At 37.8% G+C, this 13,396-nt stretch overlaps 1 protein-coding gene across 4 annotated transcripts in view; it reads left to right on the top strand.

Moving 5' to 3' along the window:
• Nucleotides 1–13,396, top strand: part of PDE4D (phosphodiesterase 4D) — an 867,194-nt gene that overhangs the window by 493,318 nt on the left and 360,480 nt on the right. Inside the window, exon 1 of one of the 4 annotated variants that reach the window (XM_065873349.1) lies at nucleotides 12,490–12,611. The exons of the other annotated variants lie outside the window; for them this stretch is intronic. Within the exon in view, the coding sequence (XP_065729421.1) occupies nucleotides 12,523–12,611 (89 nt within the window). The 5' untranslated portion in view covers nucleotides 12,490–12,522. Of the gene's footprint in view, nucleotides 1–12,489; nucleotides 12,612–13,396 lie in introns of those variants that run through there. 4 annotated transcript variants of the gene reach the window in all.

The raw sequence follows: 13,396 nt of genomic DNA, 5'->3' as shown, positions 1-13,396 counted from the left end.
AAGGCTTAGTATATTTAAGAAAATTGAAATCGTATCAAGTATCTTTTCCAACCACGACCCTATGAGACTAGATATCAATTACAGGAAAAATTCTCTAAAAAATACAAACAGGGCTTCCCTGGTGGCACAGTGGTTGAGAGTCTGCCTGCCGATGCAGGGGACACGAGTTCATGCCCCGGTCCAGGAAGATCCATGTGCCGCAGAACAGCTGAGCCTGTGAGCCATGGCCGCTGAGACTGTGCGTCCGGAGCCTGTGCTCTGCAACAGGAGAGATCACAACAGTGAGAGGCCGTGTACCGCAAAAAAAAAAAAAAAAAAAAAAAAAACACACATGGAGGCTAAATAATAGACTACAAAATAACCAAGAAATCACTGAAGAAATCAAAGAGGAAATCAAAAAATACCTAGAAACAAATGACAATGTAAACACAACGACCCAAAACCTATGGGATGCAGCAAAAGCAATTTAAGAGGAAAGTTTATAGCAATACTATCCTACATCAAGAAACAAGAAACATCTCAAATGCACAACCTAAACTTACACCTAAAGCAATTAGAGAAAGAAGAACCAAAAACCCCCAAAGTTAGCAGAAGGAAAGTAATCATAAAGATCAGATCAAAAATAAATGAAAAAGAAATGAATGAAACAATTGCAAAGATCAATAAAACTAAAAGCTGGTTCTTTGAGAAGATAAACAAAGTTGATAAACCATTAGCCAGACTCATCAAGAAAAAGAGGGAGAAGACTCAAATCAATAGAATTAGAAATGAAAAAGGAGAAGTAACACCTGACACTTCAGAAATACAAGGGATCATGAGAGATTACTACAAGCAACTGTATGCCAATAAAATGGAAAACCTGGAAGAAATGGACAAATTCTTAGAAAAGCACAACTTTCTGAGACTGAAACAGGAAGAAATAGAAAATATAAACAGATCAGTCACAAGCACTGTAATTGAGACTGTGATAAAAAATCTTCCAACAAACAAAAGCCCAGGACCAGATGGCTTCACAGGCAAATTCTATCAAACATTTAGAGAAGAGCTAACACCTATCCTTCTCAAACTCTTCCAAAATATCGCAGAAGGAGAAACAGTCCCAAACTCATTCTATGAGGCCACCATCACCCTAATATCAAAACCAGACAAAGATATCACAAAGAAAGAGAACAACAGGCCAATATCACTGATAAACATAGATGCAAAAATCCTCAACAAAATACTAGCAAACAGAATCCAACAGCACATTAAAAGGATCATATACCATGATCAAGTGGGGTTTATCCCAGGAATGCAAGGATTCTTCAATATATACAAATCAATCAATGTGATAAACCATATTAACAAATTGAAGAATAAAAACCATATGATCATCTCAATAGATGCAGAAAAAGCTTTCAACAAAATTCAACACCCAGTTATGTTAAAAAACCTCCAGAGAGTAGGCATAGAAGGAACTTACTCAACCTAATAAAGGCTATATATGACAAACCCACAGCCAACATCATCGTCAATGGTGAAAAACTGAAACCATTTCCTCTAAGATCAGGAATAAGACAAGGTTGTCCATTCTCACCATTATTATTCAACATGGTTTTGAAAGTTTTAGCCACAGCAATCAGAGAAGAAAAAGAAATAAAAAGAATCCAAATCAGAAAAGAAGAAGTCAAGCTGTCACTGTTTGCAGATGACATGATACTATACAAAGAGAGTCCTAAACATGCTACCAGAAAACTACTAGAGCTAATCAATGAATTTGGTAAAGTAGCAGGATACAAAATTAATACACAGAAATCTCTTGCATTCCTATACAGTAATGATGAAAAATCTGAAAGAGAAATTAAGGAAACACTTCCATTTACCATTGCAACAAAAAGAAAAAAATACCGAGAAATAAACCTACCTAAGGAGACAAAAGTCCTATATGCAGAAAACTATAAGACACTGATGCAGTAAATTAAAGATGGTACAAACAAGTGGAGAGATATACCATGTTCTTGGAATGGAAAAATCAACCTTGTGAAAATGGCTATAATACCAAAAGCAATCTACAGATTCAGTGCAATCCCTATCAAACTACCAATGCATTTTTCACAGAACTAGATGAAAAAATTTCACAATTTATATGGAATCACAAAAGACCCCGAATAGCCAAAGCAATCTTGAGAAAGAAAAATGGAGCTGGAGGAATCAGGCTCCTGGACTTTAGACTATACTGCAAAGCTACAGTAATCAAGACAGTATGGTACTGTCACAAAAACAGAAATATACATCAGTGGAACAGGATAGAAAGCCCAGAGATAAACCCATGTACCTATGGTCAACTAACCTATGACAAAGGAGGCAAGGATATACAATGGAGAAAAGACAGCCTCTTCAATAAGTGTTGCTGGGAAAACTGGACAGCTACATGTAAAAGAATGAAATTAAAGCACTCCCTGATACCATACACAAAAATAAACTCAAAATGGATTAAAGACCTAAATGTAAGGCCAGACACTATAAAACTCTTAGAGGAAAACATAGGCACAACACTCTGTGACATAAATCACAGCAAGATCCTTTCTGACTCATCTCCTAGAGAAATGGAAATAAAAATAAACAAATGGGACCTAATGAAACTTAAAAGCTTTTGCACAGCAAAGGAAAACATAAACACAATGAAAAGACAACCCTCAGGATGGGAGAAGATATTTTCAAATGAAGCAACTGACAAAGGATTAATCTCCAAAACTTACAAGCAGCTCATGCAGCTCAATATCAAAAACAAACAAACAAACAAACAAACGACCCAATCCAATACTGGGCAGAAGACCTAAACAGACATTTCTCCAAGGAAGATATACAGATTGCCAACAAACACATGAAAGGCTGCTCAACATCACTAATCATTAGAGAAATGCAAATCAAAACTACAGTGAGGTATCACCTCACACTGGTCAGAATGGCCATCATCAAAAAATCTACAAACAATAAGTGCTGGAGAGGGTGTGGAGAGAATGGAACTGTCTCGCACTTTTGGTGGGAATGTAAATTGATACAGCCACTATGGAGAAGAGGATGGAGGTTCTTTAATACAGTAAAAATAGAAATACTATATCACCCAGCAATCCCACTACTGGGCATATACCCTAAGAAAACCATAATTCAAAAAGAGTCATGTACCACAATGTTCATTGCAGCTCTTTAGGCAGGATATGGAAGCAACATAAGTGTCCATCAACAGATGAATGGATAAAGAAGATGTGGCACATGTATACAATGGAATATTACTCAGCCATAAAGAGAAATGAAATTGAGCATTTGTAGTGAGGTGATGGACCTAGAGTCTGTCTAACAGAGTGAAGTCAGAAAGAGAAAAACAAATACCATATGCTAACACATATATATGGAATCTTAAAAAAAAAAAAAAAAGTGGTTCTGAAGAACCTAGGGGCAGGACAGGATTAAAGATGCAGACATAGAGAATGGACTTGAGGACCCAGGGAGGGTGAAGGGTAAGCTGGGATGAAGTGAGAGAGTGGCATGGACATGTATACACTACCAAATGTAAAATGGATAGCTAGTGGGAAGCAGCCACATAGCACAGGGAGATCTAACACTGATATATTAAAATATATAAAAATATAACAAAATATATTAAAATATGAAATATAAAAATATAAAAAAATATATTAAAAATATAACAAAAGGAAACACAAAATAAAGCCCAGAGAAAAACCAAAGTTCCCATTTTTTGAAACAGCTCCTGATTCATGGATTTTATAGGGTATTTTGTACAATATCAGAAACTGTGTAATATGCCCAGTCATCCCATTTCTAGTCACCTGACAGAAGTCATAATTTACTGAGAATTACCCTGTATGAAACAATCCAGAAAACGTATTACATAGGACTAATGTGGAATAAGAACTCATGATTGACAGCTTTTATCACCTAACTGGATATTGATTTTGATAATTCATAATCTTTAGCAGATCTTTAACATTTACTGTGTAGTCATTAATTTGCTTTTGTTAGTAAGATTTAGGAATTCAAATACACTATGGTATTTACATTACATTTAACAAATATATCGTCTTTGCCTATACCAAGTCCACACTTTACAATAGACTTAGTATAAACTGAGAGACTTAAATGTAGGTCAACGTCATGTACAAGCCATGCATATTGTTCAGGTGAATCTCACTATAACAGTATAGTTCTCGTTGCTCAAGTCCAATATAATAATCACCTGTTAAGAAGCAAGCTCTTAAATGTTACAGGCAGAACCTAAGTGGTGGCTGCACAGCTTAGGTAAGAATTCACTGTAGAATTCTTTCAACTTTTCTAAATTTTTGAAAATTTTCATAATACTATTTTGGAAAAAAATCTCTTTTTGATACGGCAAGAACCATATTCTACATTTTTTTCTGAAACAAGTTTTATATGGCTCATCAAGTTTGTGTTTTTGCCATCTGTAATTCAACTCATTCTGGAATATTCCAGAACGGAGTGCCCTCTTTACAGCATTCTTTTTTGTGCCCCCTTTATCTGTAAAAGAAAAATGCCAAGGGACAGTCAGTTTTAATGTTGTGAGCAATATTGATACATTTAATTGAGGAAATGCTGACCACCATCAGGTCACATGTTTTTATGAGGTAAGATGTTTTCTCAGTCACAATCCTCTATAAAGAGGGACCATTTTTCTTTTGTATCCTTAGCCACTTAGCACCAACTTAGACCCACACCCACTCTCCCTCATTCATTCCTTAGCTCACTTATTGTCTAGGCATATACTGGTTAACAACCTAGGTTTTATAACTGTTGAGGCCTCAATTTTAACCTCAGATTTGCCACTCATTGGCTGTGTGAGCATAGGGGCAAATGACTAACTTTTTAAGCCTCCATTTCCTTAGCTAGAAAACAGAATAAATATAAGGTAAGCTTTTATCAGTATGTTATTGTGAGGATAATATAAGTTATGTTAAGCTCTTATCACACTGTAAATACCAAATAAGTAGTTGATATTGTCATAGTAAAATAAGGAATTAAAAAAATACCCTGACCTTCTGATGATGTTTACTTCACAGAATCAGTCAGTGCATGGGCAGTGGCAGGGTGAGGAAGGCGTCCTGGGGGTGTCAGGTCAATAAGTGCCCAGGAATGGGAAAGTTTATGAATATTGGCTCCAATAAATGGATATCCAGATTTAGCGAGATATTGAACACTGTCATGGAAAAACTTCCTATCGCCAAAGTTGAAAGCATGAGATTGTTGTTATTTAGAGATTCATGGTATTTGGGGACTTTTTGCTTTCTCCCGAGGGAGTAGTTTTATTTCTCAGCCTGGTAATTCCATCACTGCTTTTCTTGTTTGTTAACATAATTCTGAAAAACTCAAAGAGGCCATTTCTGCCCTTATTTGGTGTGTGGTCAACAAGGAGAGCAGCATGAGTTGGAATCAGTGCTGCGCTGCAGATGCTTTTCCAATTAAACACCTTGTCTTCAGGATCCCATAAGTTTTCAAAAAATAAATGGTAATGGGGCTTCCCTGGTGGTGCAGTGGTTGAGAGTCCGCCTGCCGATGCAGGGGACACAGGTTCGTGGCCCAGTCCGGGAAGATCCCACATGCCGCGGAGCAGCTGGGCCCGTGAGCCATGGCCACTGAGCCTGCGCGTCTGGAGCCTGTGCTCCACAACGGGAGAGGCCACAACAGTGAGAGGCCGGCGCACCGCAAAAAATAAATAAATAAATAAATAAATGGTAATGTTTCTATATTTAGGTGAAGCCCAGGATTTTGAAGAATTGAGAAAAATTCCATCAGCTAACTTTAGTAGAATCCCTTACCACTTAATTTTTTTTTTTTTAGTTTTTTAAACAGAACCAGTAGATGGTTTTCAATCTGCAAATAAACATTAAAATTTTGCTATGAGATTAACCTTTAAACATAACACCTTGATATTCTGTCATTACACACTTAGGATAAAAAATTTAAAATGGGGGAAAAAAGGACAATCAAAACTGAAGACTGTTACCCTTCTGAAACTGGTTAAATGATATGCCGACTTACCATGCTCATGAAGTGACCATTTTAGAGGACAATTCCTAAAACTAGAAATGTTTCTAACAGTATGGATAATTTTTTTTTTTTCGGTACGCGGGCCTCTCACTGTTGTGGCCTCTCCCATTGCAGAGCACAGGCTCCGTACGCGCAGGCTCAGCAGCCATGGCTCACGGGCCCAGCCGCTCCGTGGCATGTGGGATCCTCCCGGACCGGGTCATGAACCCGTGTCCCCTGCATCGGCAGGCAGACTCTCAACCACTGCGCCACCAGGGAAGCCCTCTAAATGCTTTTATGTAAAGTACTCCATTCATCTCAAAAACTCTGCAATGGTTCTCTTTTGGATAAGACACTGAACTCAGCAAGGTCAGGCAACAGTGCTCAAGGTCATATGACAAGTTCATAGCATAACTGTGGCTAGATCTAATCTCCCTTACTGGGGCTACCCTGAATACTTGCCCAATGGTGTTTCATCAAAAATCAGACAAACAAACATTTCTGGGGACAGGCCTATATTCATTTGGTCATAACAATGACAGTGGTTTTTCTGGTTTTGTTATTTTATTTTATTTTAATTGATTGATTGCTACAATTGTGACTTTGTCAGAAGGTACATCTAAGGACAGAGAAAATAGGTAAGTCCCACCTAAATTACCCATGGTGAAATTTTTTGCCCCTATTTAGGAACATAAAAGAATATAATGTAGGTGATACATCTTATTTTCAAGAAGTCCTGAGATGATTGGTTTACTGATTCATTAAACAGAATTATTGTGACTTGTTTATTTTGCTAGGCACAGAGGATGCAGTAGGAAAGCAGGCACAGTTTATGTCCTCATGATGTTTAGGTCTGTCAGGGAAGCCAGACATTGAAAAAGTAATTGCAAATGTGCTGACAGTGACAAATATTAAAGTGCAGAGTGCTGTGGAGACATCTGAGAAAGCAGGGAAGGCTTCCTGGAGAAAGTGGCTTTCAAGAGGAAGTTCTGTATCCACCCTTTCACTCACCAGTCAATAACTAAGGAGGATGTTTTTTTCAGTCTTCAATCATGAGTACAATATTGAAAATAAAATTTTTCTGACTTTTAAAATCTTCACATACAGAAATTTAGACACTGACCCCAGAAGACTTTTACACACATTTTAAAACATCATGTTTAGTTCTTTATTTCAAGTGATTAGCCTATACTAATTTCAAATTTTAAAGAATTTGACTCTAGAAATATTTCCTGTTGGCTACTTTAAAAAATCTCCTAGGACTTTGTCAGTCACTTACTAGACACTTAAGAAACATAAAACGTCTTTCTCTTCCCTCTCATTTCTTCCTCCCTGTTTTTTTCCCTACAACCCTCATTTACCCAAGTGTTTAAATAGAACTCAGTGCCTTACTGATAGAAAGGGCTTGACCTAATTATCTTCCAAATTGCTAAAACATTCCTAAAACACGTAGATAGAAATCTTGAGTGTATAACAAAGAATTTTGATTCACAATCCAGTTTTATTTTACCTTTTATTCTTATATTTAATCATGCCTCGTCATTTATTTTATTCTATGTCTTCATAATTTTAGCTCTTTTCAAATAACAATTGCTGGAGAGGGTGAGGAGAAAGGGAACCCTCCTGCACTATTGGTGGGAATGTAAGTTGGTGTAGCCCACTGTGGAAAACAGTATGGGGGTTCCTCAAAAAACTAAAAATAGAGTTACCATAAGGTCCAGCAATTCCACTGCTGGGCATATATCCAGACAAAACTATAATTGAAAAAGATACATGCACCCCTATGTTCAAAGTATCACTGTTCACAATAGCCAAGACATGGAAACAACATGAATGTCCAAAGATAAATGGATAAAGAAGATGTGATACATATATACAATGGAGTACTACTCAGCCATAAAAACAGAATAAAATAATGCCATTTGCAGCAACATGGATGGACCTAGAGATTATCATACTGAGTGAAGTCAGATAGACTAAGACAAATATATGATATCACTTATATGTGGAATCTAAAATATGACACAAATGAACCTATCTACAAAACAGAAATAGTCTCACAGGCAAAGGGAACAGACTGGTGGTTGCCAAGGGGGAGGAGAGGTGGGAGAGGGATGGATTGAGAGTTTAAGGTTAGCAGATGCAAACTATTGTGTATAGAATGGATAAACAACAAGGTCCTACTGTATAGCACAGGGAACTATATTCAGTATCCTGTGATAAACCATAATGCAAAAGAATATAAAAAAGAATGTATACATATGAGTACACATGTATAACTTAGAAACTTTGCTGTATAGCAGAAACTAGCGTGACATTGTAAATCAGCTATACATCAATTTAAAAATAACTTAAAAATTTTTTTGTAATAAAATAATTACTAATAAAATAGTAATAATAATTTTAGCTCTTTAATTACACTTTATTCCTGTTTGTGTCCTGGAATATATATGAATAAAGGATGCATTTGAAGCAGGTTAATATGCAGAGTATGCTTTCCTAATGCTCTTAAGACTGTGGGGTACCTTCAATTCTGTTAGCACTCCCCTGGGTTACAGCTCATAAAAAACAGTTTCCAAAGTTTCCTTCATTTCAGAACATGGAATAATTCACCTCTAAATCAAGTAGACACTCATAAGCTTTAGAATGACTATTTGAAAGCAATTCAAAGAAAACAGCGTTATTTTGCAGCATTTCCATTTGGAGTAATAATTGATAGTTGATGATGATACTGTATTAATGTAATAAGAGGGCTTGTTTAAACCACAGTTCCTTACATTGGAATGAATTAGGTTTCAGAAGTGCACAAGTCCACTTGTTAAATTTCCTTTCGGCACACTCTTTTGCAACGGATCACCCTGAAAATCGAATTGTTATGATGAAATGATTATCAGAGGTAGCTGGTAACATGAAAACGAAATGCAGTTGCTGGCTTCCACATTAACTTCTGCTGCCTTTGAGTCTGCAACCAGCAGCTATTTCAAAATACTGCGTTATCCTGAACCCATATCTCTGCCTGCTCTGGTTTCCTGAGGCAATGTATTTCAACATCACACAAGCCCATTAATTTAACTGTCTGTTTCTCTGAAGTTTAGCTCAAAACTTCTCCTTCCGCCTATCAGACAGTGGCTTGGTGTGTAAATAAACGCTTGTGTGGCTTATGTTTAAATTCTCCTACTTTTAAATTTGGGATTTTTCAGATTTGATTCATAGTAGCCATCTCCTATAAAGGAAATTCTGAATTTCTGTGTCAAACATCAAACCCCAAACTTGCATTTTAACATCTGGAATCTTGGAATCAAAATCCCAGAAATGTTCAAGAGGCAAAAATGTCTTATTTAGAGCTCTGCAAAACATAAGATCTACGTTATTGGCAGGAGGCAGGCATTTTCTTGTGATTTTGGAAAGGATAGGAATTATGTGAATAACAGTTGGGTGAACACAAAGTTTAGATTTCAGAACGTGGTTTTCTCTGCCATATAAGTTCAGTTTCCAACTTGTAAAAGAAGCATTTGTCTCAGGGATAAACTGAGGGAACATCTCTCCCTAATATTCAATCATGCTTTTCCAAAAACAACTTCTGGGAAATAAATGCTTACTAATATAACAAATTAAAACATTCAAAAGATTCTACTTCATTTCCTTCTCTATCCTTTAGTACATGTGAAGTGAAAGTTATAACCAGCTGTTTGAAATACAAATGACAGCACAGGTTCATCCTAGCAAACATCTTATTTAATTTTCTTATTGTTTCCAATTGCCTAAATTCTCATGTCTGTGAAGTACTTGCCAGTCCCTCAAAATAATATTAATGTTTATACTTGAAATCAAGGCTTAACTTCGCTCATAATTAATCTCAGAAATAACTAGTTTATTTCCGTGACCTTGCTGAGACCTGGTCACCTAAGGGGGATTATGCCTAACTGTACAGAAGAAATGGGATGGAGGTGGTGAGTAATTATTTTTAAGGAGAAAATAACATTAACATTGGCAGATACTTCTTGTATCTTTATCTAATTTCACATTAGGAAAAAGGACCAAAGTTTCCATTTTTCTGCTCATCATTTCACATTTATAGTTCCATTGTTTTGATCTTGCTTAACTGTTCTGGATATCTGCTTTCAAGAAGCAGAGAGGGAAAAGAAGAAACGTTTCGGCAATAATGAAAAAGACAACTCTGCATCTCCTTCAATTTCTTTTAGAAGAAGGTAGACATTCTATAAAACCTTCATTGTGCATTATTATTATGCCTTTATACTTCATCAATTAGATATCAATTAACAGAACATTCTTTTCAAAATGTAAATTGGTATGAACAAAGACAAGCATCCGTCAAAATGCGTGTTGCTGGCTTTAGCCTGGCTGGGAAGACAGGGTCCATCTTGCCTTGACAAGTGCGTTTGGGCTAACAATGCAAACAATATTTTTCTGCTTCCAGTGTTGTATATATGGACTGTGGCTTTCGTATTTAAAAACCAGTGATGCTATTTGTCCTACAAAATTTGAAATGCCACTGGATAAAATGAGAGCTTTGTATTGCATGGAAGGTGAATGAAGGAACTCTTCGCCAGTACCTTCCCTCCTATTCTCTTACTTGTTCTGTGTCCACCCCCCTCCCTCCCTTCATGCCAATCCACCTCCCACTCTACCAGTTTTCAGAGACATCCCCCCTCTTCACCCAGACTCCCAGTTTTCTTCCACTGTCTGGCTTCAGTCTCAGATGAAGCCATTCTGTTCAACCCCGACTTGTTCAGCTCTGTGTCAGCTCTTCCAGGAATGTTTGCACTTCCTAAGAGCTGTGCTGACATGGGAATTAAATAGAATACGGGAATAAAGTGCTAATGGTGGAATTTCATACACCAGAAGGGCAGGCTGGGGTAGGTATGGACATTTTCTCTGTCCTTTCAAAGAATACCAGGAAGGTGACCACCAGTCTTGCTCCTGTGAAATGGGGATCCACATACAAAAGGGTATAGTTTATGAAGCATGAAAATATTGCTAGTTGATTCGGAGAGACTGTGTTTAGTTTTGAACTTCTGGCTTCTCCAAGGTCGCCGCTGTTCAGTCAGCTATCACTCACCCTCTTTTAGCCCATCTGTCAGATAACACAGAGGTGAAACCGTAAAAACGTTTTCTATTACTCATTCCCGAGCCTGATATGGAACCTGTAGTGTTCTCAGGAACCCCTGGTGTGCTGGATGCTGTCATGAAAATAAGTGTCATGTTTACTGACTTGAGCTTTTACAGAAACTACAGGAATAGTTTGGACCCCTTGGGTATATAAGAAGAGATAGTTTGGCTACAGGGGGTCTCAAAATTTGGCAGACGTGGTGATGCTTACCAAGCTCAACTATTGGTTATATTTGTCCAGTCCAGAGGGAGTTAAATCACTGCTGGGCACTCCACACCTCTCTAATCTTATCCCAGAGAAGTGGAGTTCTGCCTTGGTTTATAGTTGAGGTCACAGGCGGGGCAGTGTTTGGACAGGGACTGGTGGAATTATGCCACATTGTTAACATTAAATAGCACTTGGTGGTGAGGACCTACGACAGCACTGGGGTCCTTTGACTCCTGAAGCATACTCTTGAAATAGATGCCTCACTGAGATGTGCTGGACTCTTAAAACATGTGAAGGGCTCTATGTGGCTTCCATCATTTATTTCATTTGAAAGAAGTTTGTTTTAAGAGACTTATCAGACAGTTAAGAAATGATTTTAGGGAGTGGAAAATGAACAAGAAAATTGATCTCTGTCGTCAAAGTCACGCATTATAACTCACTTTCCAAGGTGACACAGTATCTCCTTGAGGGAAAAGCTGCCAAAAGCACTGAAAGTGACCTGCCTGCTTTCTTCTCAAGCTGACTTGCAAGGAGGCGCTGGTCTTTCAAGACCATTAAATCCTTGTGTGAGGTTTGCTAATAACTATGTACATCCCTGTTTCTAAGAGAAGTTGAAATAAGGAAAATGATATTTGGCGGCTAGTTGTGTGAAAGTTAGTAAATCTCTGTTGAATTTCCCAGTCATGGGCATGTATTTACTTTTTTTTTTTTTTTTTTAAACAAAGGCCCTCTGTTTACTTTTTTTTCTTAAACTTCACACTTCAATCATGCCTTTCACAGTGTGTGCGTGTGTGGGTGTGTGTGTGAGTGCGTGTTGTGCTTTCCAGGAGTGGCATGTGACTGCTGTTTAATCAGGGCTATATTTAAAAACAAATTTGCAAGGGAGCGTTTCTCACGTTATTAACGAGATAAAGTCGAAGTGAAGCAAGCTCTGTCGCAAAGGGCGAGTGTCACGCAGCAGGAAGTCCCAGCCACCTCTTCCAGTCCTGCTTCAGCCACCCGCCACCTCCCTGGCAACACAGAGCACCGCACAGAGGAAATGCCCTCCCTTGGCCACAAGTACCTCCTGGTCCTCCAGGTGCCATCCGGCCCCAGGGCCCTGCATCCACTCTGACTTGCCAGCGATCCTGCCAACTTCTTTACACATGGCTTTTGTTTGGGATCTTCGGGGAGTCACAGTGCCAGTACCCTCCACAAGAGTCAAATCAAGATTGCGTTTCTCAAAGTCCTACAGGTACTGCTCTTTCTTTTTGTGGCTGGGAAGAGTTTTCTTTTTTCATCAGCCTCTGTAGCTTTAGGCCCCCTGCAAACAAGTCTTTGCCCTGTGTTGATCTGTTTAATTTCTGTTTCCTATACTACATTACATTAGCAGGATGAATTGGTAGTGTACAGAATAGGAGCTAAGAAGATGTGAACCTTAACATAGTCAGGGGTATTTGGGAACCCACAGAAGTAGAAGGAAATTGACTAACTCTAAAAGCTGATTTTGAGAGTTAAATGGTGAACTTATAAAAGCATTCCTGTGACTGGTATCTGGAAAAGAAGTGTGTTAGCCAGCCGAATGGACTTAATGTAGCCAGAATTGGTCATACTAATCTTCAGTTAACCCTTTAAATGTAAGGAAAGGGTTCTAGTTTGATTCAGCAAACAAACAAGCAACAACAACAAAACACTGCTGTGTTGTTTTTAAGTGTTTCAGGTCACATTCACATGGAAAAGTGGAAACTATCTCTGTGGTCTAGGTTGTAGTTCAGAGTTTTAATGTTGCCCAGGAGAAATAGAAACTATGAAATTGAAGTGTATATGTTATTAATCTGTTATGTCTAAAGATTTCTATAGAAATCATATGAAAAATGTTGACCTCATGACCTCAATAAATTGTCAGTTACAGCTTTGCTTTACATCCAAGTTAGCTTATTTTGATCAAATAACTAGGAAAAACAGAAGACAGAAAAATCCTTGATTTCCTTCTTTGCTCTAGTGTTTTAGATATTTACAAGAAAAAAGATTGATTCTTCA

This window comes from Phocoena phocoena, chromosome 3, assembly GCF_963924675.1.
Source record: "Phocoena phocoena chromosome 3, mPhoPho1.1, whole genome shotgun sequence".
NCBI classification, from domain to species: Eukaryota; Metazoa; Chordata; class Mammalia; order Artiodactyla; family Phocoenidae; genus Phocoena; species Phocoena phocoena.
The sequence above is the reverse complement of the archived record's forward strand: the minus strand, read 5'-3'. Positions and strand labels throughout refer to the sequence as shown.